The sequence below is a fragment of the Ruditapes philippinarum genome, unplaced genomic scaffold (assembly GCF_026571515.1).
Source record: "Ruditapes philippinarum isolate M1 unplaced genomic scaffold, ASM2657151v2 ctg4816_1_1_1_1, whole genome shotgun sequence".
Taxonomy (NCBI): Eukaryota; Metazoa; Mollusca; class Bivalvia; order Venerida; family Veneridae; genus Ruditapes; species Ruditapes philippinarum.
Window position 1 is genome coordinate 43,316 of NW_026851957.1, and position 21,744 is coordinate 65,059.

At 32.1% G+C, this 21,744-nt stretch overlaps 2 protein-coding genes across 3 annotated transcripts; one reads left to right on the plus strand and one right to left on the minus strand.

The window, feature by feature from the left end:
* Positions 1-3,899: 3,899 nt before the first annotated feature.
* Positions 3,900-11,245, minus strand: LOC132744088 (uncharacterized). Of its 2 annotated transcripts, XM_060732700.1 has the most exons (7): positions 11,087-11,245; positions 9,987-10,076; positions 8,636-8,732; positions 8,206-8,276; positions 7,032-7,458; positions 5,397-5,609; positions 3,900-4,972 (listed from the first exon to the last, which is right to left on the minus strand). In XM_060732700.1, exons 2-7 carry the CDS (start codon positions 10,065-10,067, stop codon positions 4,746-4,748), a joined length of 1,116 nt encoding a protein of 371 aa, XP_060588683.1. In that variant the 5' UTR covers positions 10,068-10,076; positions 11,087-11,245; the 3' UTR covers positions 3,900-4,745. The 2 variants fall into 2 exon arrangements, with proteins under 2 accessions (XP_060588683.1, XP_060588692.1); XM_060732709.1 differs by lacking the exons at positions 9,987-10,076; positions 11,087-11,245 and adding an exon at positions 9,365-9,971.
* Positions 11,246-11,349: 104 nt separating this feature from the next.
* Positions 11,350-20,898, plus strand: LOC132744079 (interferon-induced protein 44-like). Its single transcript, XM_060732689.1, has 15 exons — positions 11,350-11,530; positions 12,500-13,018; positions 13,084-13,141; positions 14,029-14,066; positions 14,678-14,881; positions 15,205-15,345; positions 15,858-16,023; positions 16,934-17,197; positions 17,538-17,593; positions 17,914-18,144; positions 18,286-18,441; positions 18,641-18,809; positions 19,071-19,280; positions 19,445-19,542; positions 20,418-20,898. Exons 2-15 carry the CDS (start codon positions 12,512-12,514, stop codon positions 20,460-20,462), a joined length of 2,343 nt encoding a protein of 780 aa, XP_060588672.1. The 5' UTR covers positions 11,350-11,530; positions 12,500-12,511; the 3' UTR covers positions 20,463-20,898.
* Positions 20,899-21,744: the final 846 nt, after the last annotated feature.

Consider the following 21,744-nt stretch of genomic DNA (forward strand, 5'->3'; position numbering starts at 1 on the left):
TACCAGGTAGGCATTAGTGAAAGCATTTTTTAATTGAATATCTGACCCCTCTCTCATGGACAGTGCAAACAATAAGTATAATTGTGCAAATTTAAATGATTTACAAAATACCCGGAATAATATACAATATTACTTAAACTAAATAGAACATGACCTGTGCATTGGAATGATTCGGTAAGGTATCTGTAATGAGCGCATTCTTTGTTTTCGCAGAGCTTCTCAATTGCTGCATTTGTATTTTAAGGGAAAAAGACAAATTCACAGGGGACCAACCCGGAAAAAGGCAGATGTGAGAAGACGATTACTTTCTCACATGTCAAAAACTCGTTACCAATAAGTGCATTATAAACGGATGCGTTGTTATGTAAGAGACAGATATACCGGAGTCCTATTTTTGAAGAAGAACTTTCGTTTTTCGTTTGTAACCTAAGGTGCTAAGATTTATCATACATGGACCCTAATTATTATTCCACTTCCGTTTTGAGCGGTATTAATTCTGCTGTAGACTCGACCTAATGACACGTTTGTCATACGGACCAACTGTACTACTAGATCTTTCTTTCATTCGTCTTCTTTCTTTCGATTTCGAAATTTGTTGATGTTCCTTTTAGTTGTAGTTGTTGTTTGACAGCCTATCGCGTGCAGCATGTGCATTTGTCCTTTTCTAAATTTAGCTACCCACATTCAATAGATCTTTAGGCGATTTAATAATTCTCATTTTTGTGATTCTATAAACTCGAGGTAGTACATTGACTGCGGATGTTCTTTTGGAAATAAACCATTAATGACATTGTATTTTTGAAAATGTATCGGACCATCTCGTTGTCGGAATTTTATGTCCATGTGTAGTTGATTATTTATAAATGCGTGCAATGTAGCCAGATATATGTTAATAATTCATTTAAATTTTATCCTCAAAATAGTTTATGAAATCTTACTTAAATTTAGAAAGTTCATTTAGTCTAATCAAGAAACAAAATAATTGAAATAATCATACTTTGTCTTTTTTACTAAAACAAAGTATCGTTTTCTGAAAGGAACTACAAAAGCCTCATTACCATAGAGTTGTGACTCTAAGGTTCTTAGAGAATGCTTTACGGAGACTGGCATCTTTGGGAAAGGTGTGAACCATGTTCAAAATATCTGCCTAAGTAAGTATTGTACAGAAAACCCCGGCTGATTGTTTCAATTGTAATAAATACTCCACGATGTCTGTAGTCTTGGTCTATCGAGTCTGGTGATGTTAGCAGTTTTACTCTGGTATAAATGTAACTGCTTTTCAAGTGAATGTTATAGAATTTCTAAGACAATAACTTCACAAGTACAGCTGTACGGGATCTGAAAATGCTATATAACGAAAACAAGCATCTTATTGCACATTTTGGAGTGAAGTATATTTCCTTTTTTACATAAACACTCGTCAAACAGTGGCATTTGGATTGGAAAAAATCTGAAAAAAATTGTGATTCATCGAAAGCATAAATCACAACAAAATTACATGAACTTGCAGACTCGGTTTGATTGAGTCTGTACATGAGGGATAGTGAAAAAGTGCAACATCCCTCACGTCCCCTATCACCGGCTTCGGCTGTACTCAATTTAATTTTCAACACTTAAAAGTGTTGGAATCAATGATCCCGAAGGACCACAAAAGTTTAACAATGATGAAGTGAAGAAGGAGCAACTTTTTACGACTGCAATACAACACTTGACACCTAGTGTTGTAAAGTGTAATATTCTTTAAAATCGAAAGCATTAATCACAACAAAATTACATGAAAATTGCAGACTCGGTTTGATTGAATCTGTACATAAGGGAAAATAAAAAAAAGTGCAACATCCCTCTAGCACCGGCTTGAGCGGTACTAAATTGGCAACACTTAAAAGTGATGATACCGAAGGACCAGAAAAATGTAACAACATTGAAGTGAAGTACGGGACAATTATTTTTAGGCTGCCACACAGCACTTGACGCCTGCTGTTAAGTGTAAAAGTGTAAGACGGCGTTCAGACATGCACAAAGGATAAGTCGGAATAAGTTTAATGTTTACATGTTAAACTATGCATATGGTCCAAATTACATAGCTGTACATTAAAGAAAAAAATATATATTGACCATATTCTCAGAGCAGATGCAATGATAGGCATATTTGGTATTTTTTTTCATTTGGAACATCACGAAAGTAAAGTAATCATTTTGTTGCAGGTTACTTTTAATTATAACTACAAACAAGAGGGCCATGATGGCCCTAGATCGCTCACCTGAATTATCAAACTCATCCAAACAATTACCTAGACAAGCATTCTGACCAAGTCTCATGACAGGTGAGTCAAAAATGTGACCACTACAGTGTTAACAAGGATTATCCATATTTGAGCAGTGCGACCTAGTTTTTTACCCAGGTGACACATATTCAAACTTGACCTAGAAATCATCAAAACAAACTTTCAGACCAATTTCCAGGATACTTGGATCAAAACAGTAGCAACTAGAGTGTTAACAAGATTTTTCTATTTTTAGCTCCGGTGACCTAGTTTCACATGCGATTTCGAACTCATCCAAGCAATTACCTAGACAAACATCCTGACCAAGTTTGATGATAATTGAGTCGAAAATGTGACCACTAGAATGTTAACAAGGTTTTTCCATATTTGGGCGGTGTGACCTAGTTTTTCATCCAAGATGACCCATGTTCGATCTTGACTTAGAAATCATCAAAACAAACTTTCAGACCAATTAACAGAATATTTGGATCACAACAGTAGCCACTAGAGTGTTAACAAGATTTTTCTATTTTTAGCTCCTGTGACCTAGGTTTTCATCCGAGATGTCCCATGTTCGATTTATTCCCAGCAATGACCTAGACAAGTATCCTGACCAAGTTTGATGACAATTGAGTCAAAATTATGACCACTAGAGTGTTAACAAAGTTTTTTCTAATTTTAGTTCCTGTGACGTAGTTTTTCATCCGAGATGACCCATGTTCGAACTCATATGAGCTATCACCTAGACAAGCATCTTGATCAAGTCAAGTTTGATGATGATTGGTGCAAAAATGTAACCGCTAGAGTGTTAACAAGGTTTTTCTATTTTAGCTCCGGTGACCTACTTTTTCATCCGAGATGACCCATGTTCGAACTCATCCAAGCTATCAACTAGATAAGCATCCTGACCAAGTTTGATGATGATTGATGCAAAAATGTGACCACTAGAGTGTTCACAAGGTTTTTCTATTTATAGCTCCGGTGACCTAGTTTTTCATCCGAGATGACCCATATTCGAACTCATCCGAGCTATTATCTAAACAAGCATCCTGACAAAGTTTGATGATGATTGGGTCAAAAATGTGACCACTAGAGTGTTCACAAGGTTTTTCTATTTTTAGCTCCTGTGACCTAGTTTTTCATCAGAGATGACCCATGTTCGAACTCATCCAAGCAATTGACTAGACAAGCATTCTGACCAAGTTTGATGATGATTGGTTCAAAAATGTGACCACTAGAGTGTTCACAAGGTTTTTCTATTTATAGCTCCTGTGACCTACTTTTTCATCCGAGATGACCCATGTTCGAACTCATCCAAGCTATCACCTAGACAAACATCCTGACCAAGTTTGATGATGATTGGGTCAAAAATGTGACCTCTAGAGTGTTCACAAGGTTTTTCTATTTTTAGCTCTTGTGACCTAGTTTTTCATCCGAGATGACCCATGTTCGAACTCATCCGAGCTTTCAACTAGATAAGCATCCTGACCAAGTTTGATGATGATTGAGGCAAAAATGCGACCGCTAGAGTGTTCACAAGTAATTGTGGACGGCCAGACGGACGACGGACGACGGACGACGGACATTCACCGATCCTAAAAGCTCACCCTGAGCAAGCTCAGGTGAGCTAAAAAGTAAACCAGTAAATGTAGAATCATTAAAATATGACAGTGACAATCTACAAGGGAATGCAATGCTTACGGAACGTAAACATAACAGCTTTAATTCTAAATTTTGAAAATATTGTTCTTTATCATTGTTCTAAATCTTTTTCAGTGTAATATCTTAAAAAATATAGTTAACTGTCCTCGGTTGCTTCTACATGCTTTATTTCAGTCAAGAGCAGATACTCGAGTTAAACACGCGACCTTCCGTAAAATAGATTAATATATGACAAATTTCATACTCCTGGTGGGTGGTGTGACTAGTACGGCAAAATGATTCGAAGTGAGCGGCTAAGAAGATATATCTTAGATATTTCAAACTTATCTTAAGCGGTTGATTAACATAGAATTCAGTACTATATTAATGAAAACGGAATGCATCAACGGTGAACAACAATTCAAAATATACTTACTAAGAAGTGTTTTATCTAAAGCATCCGGAGTCCAGAATAAATGGACAATAATGGCTTTATAAACTTAATTATATACATAAATTAAGTTTTTTTACATCAATTAATAAGTTAAAGCATATGGCATACTAGGTAAAGAAGTATTCAAATGTTCTCTGTCTATCTCTACTTGGAAAACCTGATCAAATGACAACAAAAGGCTTTTTAAAAAAACAAAATCTAAAATAATATGTTTTGCGCGCACTAAAATTCAACGTTCTTTCGTGCAAACAGCCATCTATCTTTATTTCCTGTCAGGGGTCCGAACTTATTGGATTTCAGCGGTAAAACACAGACATAAGGAGTTAATTATCAAATTCAGTTTTATATAATTGTACAAAAGTTCTTTTCCAGATTGCGTCGTAAATTTAAACACCTGTCCCTGATATACCTTTCTTAATGAAATCACAAACGCTTTTCATTGCATTTTCGTTCATTTCACACTGGTATAAACCTTTTCCATTTACAAAGGCCAAATCAAATATCCCACCAAGGTCCTTAAAAGATCGATCTGTGAGCACAGCAGTACTTGCTTGTTTCGTCAGTGCATGAATTTCTTTGATATGAAATAACAAAAGTGCCGTGTTTTCAGGTCCTGCAAAACAAAAGTAATATGTGATACAATATTAAAATAAGATTTTTTAATCTTAACTTGTTTTAAAGAAAATGCATCGGATTGCAATGCTTAATGAAAAGAAAAGATGCACCATTGTTTGGTGGCAGCCTTTTTTCTTTCTTTTTTGACAGAATATTTAAGTCATTTACATACTAAACCAAGTTTTATTTAAAAACATTAAATAAACTATATGTTAAATCTTTGCTATACCAGTACGTAATATGAGTATTAAAAACATCTTTTTATACAGAACAAAAACATTGCATACTATAAATATAATGCCGCTTCAAAAGGATCTTTTTTAAAAAAAACCTTAGCGCAAACAAACACAAGAATCTGATTTAGGTGATGCATATGATATTGATAAGCTTATATCAATAAAAATGATGTATGTTATACGCACGTGGTACATCTTTAATTGCATTTGCAGCGTCTGTCCCTACTCTTGAAGCAATAATGCTGAGGACAATAAGCATCTGTGACTGATCGATGTCTGTTATCCTGTTGCATTTGACAAATTGAACATCTTTCAAGTGATTTTTCAGCATCGTCTTTAACTCTTCTTCAATATCTTTTATGGTATTTCCGCTGTGTGAATGATAAAGCTGAACCGTACCTAAAGAGAAAATAAAAAGTTTGTATTTTTAGAAAACAGTCAATAATTTGTAACGTTAAAAATATTGTAACTAAAATTTACAGACATATAATGTAGTATGGTCACTGACATTGCAAAAGAAAGTATGCATTCCCTTTATCTTACTTAAGAAAAGGATTGCTTCCTGTTATTAAGCATTTGTCCTCGATGATCCAAAATATAAATTATCGCATTACTGATTCACAAACCACTGAATTTAACAGTGAAAATTGAAAAAGAGCTGTCAGTAGGACATTCTAAGTACTTGATAGTGAAACAAAGTAAAGTTTTGTTAGTTCAAGAGGGCTAATATTCTGTCAAAATCCTTGTTAGAGTTATGGACAATGAAATCCTATTATGCTTCTCAGATAAGTATGTGAAATTTCAACCAATTGTCTTCGGTAGTTTTGGAGATACCAACTTGCATGCAAAAGCTTAAACAAAGTGTGACACCGACGCGGACGCTGGATTGTGTACAATAGCAATAACTGTCAAGCTAATGAATGAGACAAATGGAAATTCAATAATATTTGTATCTCGAAATGAGCTAGAACTGAATACATATGTTGATAATTCTATCTTAGATTTTCGAAGTTCTAGTATAAAACACACAGTAACAGTTTGTAATTGGAATCAGGTGATAAAAAGTTTAAGCTGAAACTTGAAATCTATTAATGACTATTATTCAAAATAGACATGAGCCTACAGGACACGAGTACCCAAATTTCCCGCTGAATTGATACAAACAGTCCTGTATTATTTCTAGTGCAAATAAACATTGTTACATTTTTGGGAATACAAATGGGAAAGGTAAATATATGCTTACTGTTTAGTCAGAGGCAATAACTTTGCTAATCTCCAATAAACTTGCAACAAATTACCAAAGTGCGTAAATTTACATGGATAAATATTTTTGGAATGTTTCATAGCTCCAGCAGTTATAATCCACACAAGTATGCTAGTTTCAGGGGCATATTTCTGCCGATTACCAATAAATTCAGTCGAAATACAATAGGGCGTAAGTTCAAATGCTGATTAAGATTCCAAGACAGTTTTACTGTTCTAGCAATTGTACTTTAAAGTAATAAGCGATACAACCTATATTTAGTCTACGGACAGACAACGTGGTAGCAGGACATCGAGACGGACAAGGGCAAATCTTTATCCCATAAAAAGAGTCAAAATGCCCAAGTTCACATTCTGCAACAATTTCTATAAAGTTTAATGATTCTAGCAGGTAGGTTTTTGGATTTACACGAGACACAAACCGGTTTACGTATGGACAGCGTTTAACAGTGGGAGGGAACGTGTAAATGTACACCCCATCCCCTTTCAGTGGCGGGAACATAAATTAATTATATTATTCTGAATAGCATATATGTTTTAGCATGTGTGTTTATATACCTGATATTGTTGGCGGCTTGAGTTTTTCTATTTCATCAGATAATCTCTCATTTTCGTACTGTAAATGTTTATTGTACGATATTGTTTGTTTGAGTTCTTTTCGCAACTCTGTAACTTCGGCACAAACTTTTAAATTTGCATTTTTAAGTTCCTGTATTTGTTCCTGACTTCTAGATAGATTTTTGCTTAGCTTTTCCATTTCTTTTTTATGCATTTCATTCGCTACTACATCTACTAATCTACTGTCAATTGTTTGATGTTGCGGCATTACTTGATGTCTATTCCAGTCTTTTTTGCTCGTTTCTTGTAAAAATGGAGAATCTATTTCAAATTGTTTCAAGTGATGTGAGCGGAGAATCCCTTGAATGTTATGATAAAGATTCAATACGGAGTCCTGCACTGGTGTTGTATGTATGAAGCGTGAAGCCTGTATAATTGAATTAGTTGTCTTAGTTTCTGATTTATTTTAAAAAAATAATATTAAATCAATGTGATAAATGTCGAGCTTAAAAAGTCATTTGCATCACGATTAAATAAAAAGAAAATGGGCGTTTTATTTGCTTTGTTGTTAATAAGAATTCTTTATTGTTAATAAGAATTAAATATAATGAATAGTTTACATATTAACTTTTTTATTCGTAAATGGTTGGCATAAGAAAGACGCATAAATTATAAATTTATCAAACAGTCAAAATACTCTCAGGGTGACACTGCACTGTTATTTGTTAATTCTGTTGACATGGTGGTATTTATTCAGATAATTCTTTAAAACTCAAATGCAGACAAATACGTTGCTTTTCTACTACTTATGTACTAGTATGATGCAACAACTGCGAAATATTTGAAATACATTGAAAACTAGTTAGTTATGCTATAAAATGGAAATCGTATGATCTACATTTAAGCATGTTGTGCTTTTCTTTTTTTGTTTCGGGGGACTGGGTGCTTTTCAGCTGTACTTGTTGAGGAAGACCTCCGTGCATTATCGCAGACATGAACGGACACCCGAGTAGAACTACTGACGTTTCGTAAGCAATACTGGATAGCTTTCTCACATAAAAGAATACAGAGTCCGTGACAGAACTAGTACACCACACCTACAAACTTAAATTGAATTTACAAATGTGCTTAACATATTGTCATTATTTAATATACAAAGAATACATATACATACTTGTAGATTTTCTAAGATGGACCGCCCCTTTGTTAATACATCAAACTTTGTAGCATCATCCATTGCTTCATCTAAATACAATAATTAATGTCTATTATCTTTTGTTACAGAAAATTAATCTACCCTTGATATATAAATAACAAAACTTATGTCCAAGGGATTTCGATTGTCAAAAAAGCTCAAAATACGTTGCCCATTAGCTTTACTTTATATGCCAATTTTCTTATCATAAACTTAAATTTATGGTCAGAAATAGGGATGCTTATGTAAAACGTAAACAAAATTACTTCACTTTACAGATTATAAGAAACTTTAGAAACCTTTACTGATTTAAAATCTTGATTAATTTAATGACTTTACACCTTAATCTCAATTAAATGTGAAAATTCATTTATTAATTGTAGATACAGAAAAAAGGATCTTATTTTACTTATTGCTATCTTATATAGCTGCTCCACATATTCCTGCTGTGCAACTGTTGCTTCTACAAGACTCATCACATTATTGTAAAGATTGCTGAAGGTTCTCTGTGTAGTAAAATGAAATAACATGTTATTGTATTCCACAAGTTCGCATTCATAATTTCATTAATATCGCTTCGCTACGCCGTGCATTTTCATTTATTAAATAATTATCAAAATAAATGAAATAACTACACTGTACTTGTGAAAAAGTGTTAGCATTGATTTTCCATGCATGCTGTTTTTGTGTGGAGGAAAAAGATACAAAGTAAATTAACTTTCAATGAATGTAAACGTATACGAAATATGTCCTTTAAAATTTAGACATCATTGAAGTGTTACACACCTGAATAACTGACTTCTCATTAAATAAGCACTAACAAATACTTCTTTGATCAAGCGAAACGGTATGTTCTGATTTGATACGTCGTTTAATTTTACATACACACTTTATGTGTATGTTTAAAATTCTATTTTTATAATGCGCTATAAATGAATAATATGTTTTACATACAACTTTAGTTTGTAACAAGTTTGTAGCAGTTGATACACGTTCAATTTCAGCATAACTGTCAAATAAAAGCTAAACCCGCTAAAATTCCGTGGGTTAATTACAAATATACATCGACCAATGATGTTACTATGTGTCTTATCATGCAAAAGAAAATATTAAAGCAGAATTATCAATATTTTCTAACCTCTTTGCCTTATTGGACTTTTTTTGAAGCAATAGTTGTTTCTTTTCAAATGCTTTTGGATAGAGAAAAGTCAAGTCGGAACATTAGTTTTAGGAAAGAACACATGGTTAAAACATATACATATACATAACTGTATATCAAAAATACAACTCTAGTAGAACATATTAGGGGTTTCTTCTTATTATCATACTAATATTTTTTTGATGCCAAACGACCATCGTCAGAACGTTTCTGTCGGAAGAGTGTCTGCATTTACAGGTCAAGAGTGTCGGTTATAAGTCAGGGAAGAGCTTACCTTTGAACAATTCTTTATGATCTTTTCAATGTGTACATATTAAATCTTGAGACAATTGTTACAGCACAATTATTATAATAATTAAATTACAGGAAAATATAAAATGAATTATATATCAAAGTGTCACTAATACTGAACTAAATTTTATGCATCTTATTAGAAACAAAAATAAAGGGCTGAAATAAATTTGTTAGTCATATACGTATGTATATATTCTTTTAAGGTAAAGTATATAAAATGCTTCTATGTATGTATATAAAATTATACTTATTAAGGTAAAGTAAACAACATATTTCTATCACGAGTGTATATTTAAATTTTGCCCACCGGTAAATCTGCCAAACAGTTTGCTTCTTCCCTCGGTTCCTTCCTTTGATCTCTTGGTACATCCGATGTTGCGTTCCCCATGGTAAATCTCTGAAACAAAAAAGTTATCTGTGTTAATACTAAAAAAAGTATTGGTGTTAAATACAGTAAACAGCCGTCTTTGTGTACACTCTGTACACTCTCCAAATGATCTGTTTCTCCTGACCATGGTAACCTGCTGGAAACCAAAGATCATACGTGTCAGCATTATATTATGCATTTGCAAACAGTTCTATAGTAGCTACAGCGCGCACACATGTTGTGCATGGTAAGAAGCCGCGATAATATTCTATTTAAACTTTTTGTATAGCACAACATCAACAAATATGTTTCCATCGGTTAGAGAACAGTTTTACTTTTTTCATGATTACGTAACTTCAGAAATGTTATGACACAGCCATAGTTTTGAAATGAGAAGAAACGAAACGAAAGAAAACCATACCTGAAAACAAATCGTTAATTGAAACAGGTATATTACCGATTTCATAAAACAGAATGTGGTAGGGTTCCGAATCTATTCATATCTGTCATCATTAATGAGGCATTCTTATATATTCATATAATAATTATCTTGATACAATACTTCAGACATTTGTGCAAAACATAAGGAGTTTTACATTGTTTTGATAAATATAAACTTTTGAAGTTTTGCTTAAACCCATAGAATTTGCAATGTTTTAACCTAAAAAAAAAAAAAAATGGCCCCAGTGGGTTTTGAACCAACCCAATTTACTGAAATGATACTTTTTAAAAGGGGGTTTTTGTTAGAGAAAAAAATTCCCGCGCAATGTTTTCAAAAAAAATAATTTTACAGGTAAACATAAAGTAACGTTTGTTTGATCGTCGAACTTTAAGTAAAAGAATAAATAAAAATTCAGTTTTTTCAAAAAATGATATCCCTTTGTTTCTATTGTGCATTCCTTATTTTTATTATTTTTGCATAGATCTAATTAAAAAACGTACTGTTTTAAAATTCTATTTTTAAAAAATTGATACAAAAAAGTATTTAAAAAATAAGTTACATATATTTTACAGCATTCTGCTGTGAAATTAAACATTACCTTTATTTAGACAACAGTTGATAACTATCAATCTTCTTTTTCTGTAAATCCACTCCGGGGGACGTAGAATTATACAATGATCACAATTTCAATAAAAATGACTGCTTAAAATTGTCTGACTTACTTCCTTGATTATTTTTCTGAAAATAACTTTCGGTTTCGAGTGGGTGCACTCGATTTATGTGTAAAGGTTGGTACGAAAATAAGTTTAAACTCAAATATAAAGACTATGTAGAGAAAACTACACGGTGCGTAAAAATATCGCATTTTAACCAGTTCAAACGAATACGCCTTTTATGAAACGTAGATGTGTTGACTTTTTCAGGAAAACGTATTTTTACATTTAATAATAGCATGCAGAAAGGAATTATAATCATGTGTTATGTAATCTAATTTAGTGCGTTTGCCATACAGGACAGTCAATCAAATAAGGCTTATAAACAGGTACGTGTCACAATTTTGAAATGTTTCGATTTACGATATGTTTTCTTCTCTGTGTGTTATTATTAAGTATTTAATAGATGATGTGTCTGTTAAATTATCAACAATTTTAAAAGATTTATTTTAAATTTTAAGCTATAAATATTCGTTTACACATGCTATTAATACAAATATATCTTACAATAAAAGAATACTGTTCTGTCTACTTTCGTTTTTGTCATAATTTATGTTTGATTTTTTTTGTGGTGATAGTGTTTAAATCCACTGAAGGGTGTTTTTCAATTATTGCCCTGGTGTCCACTATGTTTTTCTTTGCATAAGGCCTCACATATTTTATAAAGGATTATTGGTGGAAAACTTGGTGTTCAGACAAGTGCTATCGTTTCGGGTTTTTAACAGTGCATTGCATTTTCTACTATTTCATACTTTTAACGATGGACACAATAAAAATACAATATTATATGAAGATCCACACCTAAGACTCAAGTTAATGTAAATCGATCCCGTTTTAATACTTTTAGATATCAATAACATCTTAAACTTAAAATTGAAGCAATACTGTGAGGAAAAAGTATTAATCTATATCTACACACATCATATAAATGTTTTTCCTTTTTCAAATTGAAAGTAGGATTTTCAACTAATCACGAAAGCGTTGTGCATATGATCGTTTTGGAAGTATATGTATTTATATATATAAAAAACCTATTCCGAGTCCAAGCTTTCGTTTAATGAAATACGGACACATGTTTAAACAAAAAGAATAGGCTAATAAGGTTACCAGGTCTCTAAAAGAAATGGGCAAGTTTAACTTGATGTTCCTTAGTAATGGCATATCCGAAATGAATGGATCCTATTTTTTAATCATTAAAATGTGATCAGGCATTTTTTATTAAAAAGAACTTTTTCAATAAGGTTACTTTAAAGCCATTAATGTTTTTTTTTATGTTTTCTGGCATGTATGTTTTGCAGATAATTTAGATTATGGACGACGCTTCCAATATTCTGAGAGACATTGAGAGGAAAGTCAGTGTTGGCGATAACCAGAAGTCATTTAATTTACTCTACAGTTCCGTGGACAAAGTTGATGTTGATGATTTCCATGTCCAGTGTGATGGAAAAGGACCAACACTAACCGTTCTTTATGGAAAATACAACACCATATTTGGCGGCTACACAAGTCAAGAGTGGTGCTCAGACAAACAGAGAACCAAACGAGATGAAAACGCATTCTTGTTCTACAAGAATGATCATGCGGAAGCTACGTGTACTTTCTTACCAATTAAAGAAAAATATGTTGATAGGGCAATAACGTGTGATGCAAACTTCGGACCAACTTTCGGAGGGGGTGCCTTTTTCTGGGAGGCTTATGACCTTCAAACGTTCAAGAAAGACAATAAAAAATCTGAAAGTGAAAGAGAAGCAGGCTCCTATATAAACAAATGGGGGTGGAATTTTGCTCCGAGGCTTAGAAAACCAGATCAAAAAAGGGTTCGCATCGACAGGAGGCAATTTGTAATAGTTTTTGGGAGAATTGACAAAAGGAATCCACATAGAAAGACATAAACGCTGGGGCGTTAGTTGTTAAACGGATAGAGGTTTATCAAGTTGTAGGTAAGAAATATTAATAATTTAGTTTCCCTGATCATTTTGATGATTTATAATCTTTTTATATTGGTACAGTTTTTTCCCTGACTTTAGTTTAGACGTAATTCGCTTGTGATAGTTTTATTGACATGTTGGGCAAGCGCAAGTATGTGGATATCTCAAAACAAATACCAGTCAGGGCTTTATCTAATTTGAAGTGATTGTCGAAAGTTCTTCAGATCTGGATATATATCTGATGTTTATCTATTTTTGAGTATTTGTTTTGTGTCAAAAGAAATGTAAGAAGGCAATGGTTATGATAATGGTTGTAAAGATCAATATTAAAGTAAGATAAATAAATTCAAGCGTAATTGCCGTCGCTGATTTGCTTGCTTATATTTTAGTGTTCATCTAACAATGCATGTCCTAGTATTCATATATAGATACATGCTACGAGGTGAAAAGTTGTTGAAATGTTTATTAAATGTGTATTGTATACATGTTTTGCATGTTTGATAGAGGGCATATTTACATATTAATCACCTTATGTATCGGAGTGAGATTTACATGTGTTTTAGAATATTAAGACACATTCTATATTTTCTTAATTTTCACTCAGATAAAATATTTAGATTGTTGTGATTGATCATGAAAATTCTTTCTACGACCGGTCGCACTGTACCTCTGCTTTGGCATGTAAAGAAAATTATCAGTTTCTTGCGAAAATGAAGGCAGCTAGTACTGGTAAACTGCTTGACAGCCTGCCCAGGAACGATGCTGTGGCTGAACTGTGCTCTAGTAAAGTCAATGTGGCGTGCTGCCGTGATCCGGAGTGACATTGTCAGATACCGAATGTTAAGACAGCAATTCTGAATTCGTTCACAAATATTTTCTTTAATATTTGAATGCTTCAGACGACCAGCTTCAAGAACCATGGAGGACTAAACCAACAGTATGTGTTAGAATTATTTCTATTATTAATTTCATATTTGTCTGATTGATATAAATACAAACAGAGATTATGCTTAAACTTACAATATATAAAACTAATGCTTTAAAATAAGTGATAGCAATAAAAGTTACGACATAAAGGTTCTAAATACTATTTGTTATCGCTTTGTTAATTTGGCCGAAAAGTTATTTCAGGTAAAACCGAAGTATTATCTTGAAACGTGTTATTATTATTATTATTATTATTATTATTATTATTATTATTATTATTATTACATGGTGTATCAATATTATTATTATTATTATTATTATTACTACTATTATTATTATCATCATCATCATCATCATCATCATCATCATCATCATCATCATCATTACTATTATTTAAGAAATTGTGTATTCATTTAAAATATTGTAGAAAAATACTTAAATTTATGAATTGATTCTTTTCGAAAATAAATGATTACAGTATGGCAATTAATTCTTCTTTTTGTCATAATTTCACAAAGTAAACGTTAGAGTTTTTCGAAAAAGTACATGTCAATGTTTTTCTTACTGATTTACACCGAAACAAGATGCTTGGTTTGCTACAATAATATATCATTTACATAGGATACTGAAATGGAAGAAATAAAGAAGAAACTAGAGAAAATGGAACCATTGCCAGGCCTTGGTATCAAAACATATAACATATTACTTGTCGGTGTCATCGGGTCTGGAAAATCAAGCTTCTATAACACATTGGCAACGGTTTTCATGGGGGCTGTAAAGTCTCATGCACCAGCAAGAGATGCGCCAACAAGTGTCACAAACGAGGTGAGATACTCTCTTAAGTTAAACGTTTTTCCTTTTTCCAAACAATCCATGAATTTATTATACAAACAAAAATCTAACAGAGATTTTTATTAAATCATTTCATCTTTTAACTTGGAAATATACATTTTCTGACTCTTTGGATTAGTAAACGACAATAATAACTTAATTATTTGCTAAGAAGATGGTATTATGCAATACAAATGTAGTACAATTCTTTCATTAAAGCAGTTTCTTTTTATTTTTATTAACGTTTTACTCGTAGTTTTGCAGATTATCTTTTTTCAATAACTAATTAGCTAGTTTGAATTTTTGCTGCATTTAAGATTCACGCATATGAGCTGAAATCAAGGAGTGGAAAGCCTTTAAATCTCCGAATATTTGATATCAGAGGATTTGAAGCTGAGAGGGGATATGAGCACGAGTTTGACCTACTTCTGAACGGTAGATTACCAATTGGGTTTAGTGTAAGTTTATATGATTATCATGCAAGACGAAATTTATGTTGGCTTATTATATACAGCCATATATAAGATTATAACAAACCTGTAAGTGGAATCAGTAACTTCATCCTACAATCGATACATTGTTTGCTGTCTTTATAAATTTTCAATTCAAATTCTTAATTGGAGTTCTGATGGCCATTTGTTAAAGAAAACAAAGAATTTAGGCACAATTTAATGCAATTAGCTTGCAATGCGTTATCGATGTACAATGTATTATGCGTATAAAGTATAAATATTTGTACTACATGTAGTTACCTATTGCCCATTCCAAAGAAAGGGGTCAATTATTGTTTTCCAATAAATTAATTTATCCCAGCATATCTTCATTGTATACAGTAATTTGATTACATAAGTGATGTGTACTTATACATACACACTCTAATTGTGGCAATATAGATCGCTAAGGAATAAGTTTTTATTTAGCATTACTTCTTTCATATCATATTAAATACCGTTTCTTATCATGTTTGCAGTTTCCAGATCAACCAGGGCCTATTCAACAAGGTGACTTGGTAAATGCAAGTTTGAAAGACGAAATACATTTGGTGTGCTTTGTTACCGGGACTTCAAATTTAGACACTATCACGGATGATCTACATAAACGTATAATGAGTATACAAAAATCTATCAACAGGAAAGGTAAAATTATACTAAAGCTATCCGTATAACTAACTATACTTGCTGTTTTTATATCTAGAACATTTGAGAACACAGATATTCTCCGTCTAGTATCTTTTTTAGTTTTATCACTTTTAGTTTTATCTTGTGCTACTATAGGGACACCACTGAGGTTTTATCTTATGTAACAGGAAATAATTGCTCAAGATCTCTATACGAATTGATAAAAGACGGAAGCTTGTGTGCAAACTTTCAGTTCATTCGCTTTCTATCGTTTTTCCCGAGTAATAATTTTAAGTATGAAAAATAATCAAAAGAAGAAAAAAGTTAAAACACTTTTGGCTTATTGATGATTATACTTTTTATTTAGTTCGAAGTATATTTTATAATATCATTACCATATGTTTCCGTTTTTAGTGCTTCAATTCATCTGTGTAAAAATTTGAAATTTTATTTTTTAGATTTTTGAATTGTTTTAAGTTTAAAATTAGCTAGAATAATTTTATCCTGTGCTATGAGTAATAAGCAATAAGATAGGAAACACTACTTGTAAGTTGAATGATCACGGGCGAATATTTTATTAGTTAAGGTATGTAAAGTGTCACTTTGATAATCAGTACTTTATACGAATATGAAATGATTTTAATGTTTGGAGGTTTTTGGGTTTTTTTAGGACATGTGAAATACCATGTAGTTACCATTAACACTGAACGGAAAAAAGAACAATAAGTAAACAAATCATGGGCAGTATATGAATATAGCTTAACGAGCACTTTGCTTGTTTATAACAAAAAGAATTCAAAATAAGTGACATTCATATTTATTCTGTAAAGGTTCCCCTTTATCACTTGACTTTACATGCCTTAGCTCTTATGTATGATGTATAAGGATATATATTATATATGCATTACGTAAATTATGTATGTTGTAGGTTTACCAATGGTTGTTGTTGCAACCAAATTTGACGACCTTTGTCAGAAAATATCTGAGGATGCTAACAGAGTCTACAAAAGTCCAAAAGCTCGCGATGCAACGAAAACTGTCTCAAATTTCTTTGGTATACAAGAAAAATACATATTTCCAATTGTAAACTACGTTAATGATGAAACTATAAAAAACGGCAAAGATAGACTAGCTCTACAGGCATTGAATACTATGATTGAACTTACAAGAGATTACCTAGAAAATCACAAAGGTATATGTATCAGTTTTACAAGTTATAAACAATCTTTTATCAGTATTGTGTGCTTCATATGCTCGCCCTTGTTGTCTCTGTCCGGTGGCGAGGGTAAACAAACCTAAACACATAATGAGTACTTAAAGAGAAACCGTATCAATTTTCAAGCGTACGATTTAAGACAATGAAGTAAGAAGATAAGCATTATTGGTTATTAGCTATGTCTTTGTAACAAATTTAGTGCCTCGCCCAATTTAGGTTTTACAGCTTAGTATTCATTATTGTAACAATACGTTACAACCTCGTAGTATTTTCTATTCTCTTTTACAATTCATTTTATAACAAATCCCGTTTGTAGAGATGGCCTCAAAACTTGACAGGTGGTCAGAACGTGCAAGCAAGTTACATATACCGGTAAGAGCAATACCTTGTCTGTATTTCAAAATTAGGGTACCCTAAGATTGAGATCATTGATCAAAGATCATTTTTCATTTGAAACACGTTAAAACATCTTTCTTCACTTTAATATTTCCTGCCTCTCGATTAAAAGATCATTTAACAACTCAAAATTTTATTATCGTGATATTGATGTATATATTCTACTGATTTTATTAATAAGATTCAATGACAATAATGATCACTTAAATCATATACAAGTTTGTTTTATTATATACTCTTTATTTCTAATTCATGCAAAGCACATATCTTTTTAATGGTAAGGTATATTTTTCCAGAGGCATTCCAACGAGAAAGAAATCGAGCTAATGAAGATTGGGGCTGAACTTGAAGAACTAGGCGACAATGTTCTACGTGTTCTTTGTGTTGGACCCGTGTATAGTGGGAAAACAAGCTTCATCGATTCGATTTCATCTGCGTTAAGAGATGAAATATATTCTAAAGCAACGGGAGGCTATGCGACTGGTAGAAAACCAAAGGATGGACATTTCGTATCTACAACTGAGAGGGTAAGTAATCTGTGCAAAGAAATGTTGAAAAGAGTTTGAATACTAAGAATGTTCTGCTCTGTTTCACATTAATGTCGTGTTTGCATACACGCTTCAGAGAATTTTTAACAAAGGTTATAATTTGGTTTTTCTCTTTTTCAGTATAAAATGTATCAAATGAAATACAAACACGAGTCTGAAGACATTATTGATAGCAATGTGTTTATTGGAGATATACCAGGTTTTCAAGAATCTGATGGCATCCAACTGGACGATGTCAAAAATGTCATTCTTGGACATGTGCCAATAAAATATAAGGTGAATATATCTATACCCTTTATATCAAAGAGATAATTGAATAAAAACATGTACAAAAAGTTAACATTTGCTGAAGTACTTTAAGTTTTATAATTGTATAGTCATGTGCTGGAAATGTTTCTTTTTCTTGCACAGGCAAGAAGAAAAATCGAATTAACAATACTGGATTATGTTATTATCTTTTCATTGTAAATTCTAGATAATACAAGGCATGAAGAGGGATTCAAAAAAGTTTAAGCATCGACCACTCAAGAAGGACAAAGTACATTGTGTTTGTTTTGTGTTTGACATATCTACACCTGCTGAAGAGCTCTCAGAAAAAATGCAAAAGACATTTAAATCTCTACAAGCATGGCTGCTTGACAAAGGTAATATAATTCTTGATGTACAAAGAAAATATCTTATCATTTTATCGCAAGTGAATTCAACTGAACTTATTTAATCTTTAACCTGCTAAAGGTGTGTAATGATTTTGCTCAACATTGAATTTGGAACAGTCTGATCAGAATTTATGCAACTTCCATTTCAGAGTACCAAAGGTTTCGAGCGAGTCTGATCAGACGGCAAATACTATCTTCTCTTTGTTTGTTAATTTGTCCGTCGCATAATTTCTGATTTTTTTATTTCAGATATTCCTTACATTGTCATTTTGACAAAAGGAGATTTACTCAGTGATGTGGTAGATGAATGCAAACTTCACGTATTTGAAAACAAAATTTTAAAAGAAAACAAAGACAAACTGATAGACATGTTCAAGTTTAAACAAAGTAAAATGTTTCCGGTGATAAACTATATACACGAAGATACTGTGGTGCCGGAATCTGATGCTTTACTTTTATGTAAGTTTGATTTATCTCTACTCATATTTATGTTGGGCTGTTGGTTTGAGTTATTTTGTAACTTGTGACATTGTTGCAACTCGTGTAATTGATTTTCAAGAGATTTTTTTACAAAATCCTATAACTAATGAGAAGAAATAAACTGACACCCTGCTTTGTTTCAGCGGCTTTCAAAGAAATTCTCAAGCTTGGTAAGGAGTATCTGGAAGATATGGATGAGGATGGTTCTGATGACAGTGATGATGAAGAAAATGGATCAGAGGCATAGTTACATTCATTTTTATTTTGGTGAGATTTCGACAGAAAAATAACTGTAACTGGCCTAACCGGATAAATCATATGGAAAAATATCATTGCTATTAATTCAATGCATGGCGATTGTTTAGGTTTTAGCATAGTTGCTCTATGCATATTTTTGATATGACAACAGAGAGGTGTATGCCTCATTTCAAGAGCACAACTTCAACATTACTAAAGTTCATTTACAAGGGCAAGATATAAACCAATAATAATACTTGGGAAATCTAAAGGGTAAAGACCATAAAGCTATATCTTATGAAATATTTCTTTAAAGTTTATAAACAGTAAAAGTACGATGTTAAAAATACTGTTAATGAAAATTTTTGAACGAGTTGTTTACAAAATGTCTATGTTATTTAATTCACATTAATATAGTATGTTAACAGAATGATAAGTTCTGGAAAGAAATATTATTCTGCTATATTTATTATGATTTAAACGGTTTAGTAATGATTTTGTGTAAGGTGTTTTGGCTTTTAGATAACCAAACAAACATATTTCTTTCATACAAGTATTTTGAAAGTGTACTTTTTTAAATTTCAAATTGAAATTTTATAAATAACAGACAGCAGATAAAAGCTTTATACGAGTATACTTTAAGGAGCTATATATATTTACCTGGGACTCATATTGAAAAGTCCAGCATATCTTTGAAACTCGAGAAGTACTGAAATATCCATGGTCGTAGCTGTTCAAATTTCTTTTCATCTTGAATCGTCCAAGGGAATTTTGTATCATTTATATAAAATATTTGAACTACAATGTTTTTATATCTGATAACTTTTGAGTCTTGCTTTGCCTAATAACATATGCTTACTTTACTGTTTTGTGTTTCAGAAAACGCTGAATAGACGGATATCCAAATCAACTCTTTCAAGATAGCATGGGAACTGGAAAGACAATGAGTACAAATAGTGAAATTTCTAAAGTAAAATAATTGGTTTATTCATATGAAATATTTATTTGCTTTTAAAACAAGTACAATAAAATTATCTTAATTGTACATATCGAATGTGCATATTGAAACATTTCTACAGGGTATACAATTTCCATTCCTTACATTGAAACTGCACTAGTCTCATTATCGAAAATTGTAAGTGGATTTACCGATATGATACAAGAATGACATTGCCTTCACATTGGTTTCACATACATTGTATGGCATATGTACTTGAACATTATCAATACACGTATAGGTTTTATGAAGATTATAAGAATATAGATAGAAAATATGTGTTCGCCTAAAAGAAAATACGTGTTCGCCTAAATTGATATTTATGTTTTATTGGTACAGTAATAAAATTCAATTTATATGTTACTGGCTTTTTTTCTTGATTTTCAAATTCAATATCGGCGAAATTGACAAAAAAAAGTATTTTCATGTTCATTTTAATGAGAAGAATTGGTGGTGTTAAAGCGTATTTAAAACAGCATTTCAAGCTGGTCTTGACTATAATCATGTTCTCCTAATTTAGAAGTTTCACTAGAAAGTTGTTCCACATGATTATATGTATATAATTATAATTCATGAATGATTTAACGTGCTTCCAACGGGTATCTGTTGAACGATTTTGATTTATATCTGCACGTTTTAAAAGTTTTAAATGTGTGAGGCCAACTGGGAATATTTTTGGATACAACGGACAATTTTAACAAACCTCTGTATAACAGAACACTTATGATAATTTGCCTTTTAAAAAAAAGTCAATAAATCAACAAGTGGGAGCATTGTCAATAAAACGCCTCCAGCTAAACATACCACTAACCAGAAAAACCGGGCAATGACGGGAAGATCCCAAGGGTTAAGAAGGGTTATATGCTTTAGTATAATTATTATACATTTAAGCTAGAGTGTAAAGAAATTTGTAGATTTAATATAACTCTCAAGTTCGCTTTCTGTGGTTAACCGGTCCTGTTGTCTTATATTATTAAGGAGATATGGTCATGATTCCAGTAAGCTAAACCCTCGGTCTGTGGTTTAATATATAACAATAGGACCAATGCTTCCCGTATTTTTTACTCAATCGAGCACAAAGGAACCTCTGATAAAACACTTATATAAAAAGGACTGCCTCCAGGACCGCAAGCAAAGCAATACCGGGTGTGCGAATAATACATTTCCGTTTAATATACTAAATCATTCTTTACCTACTTGACTGACAAG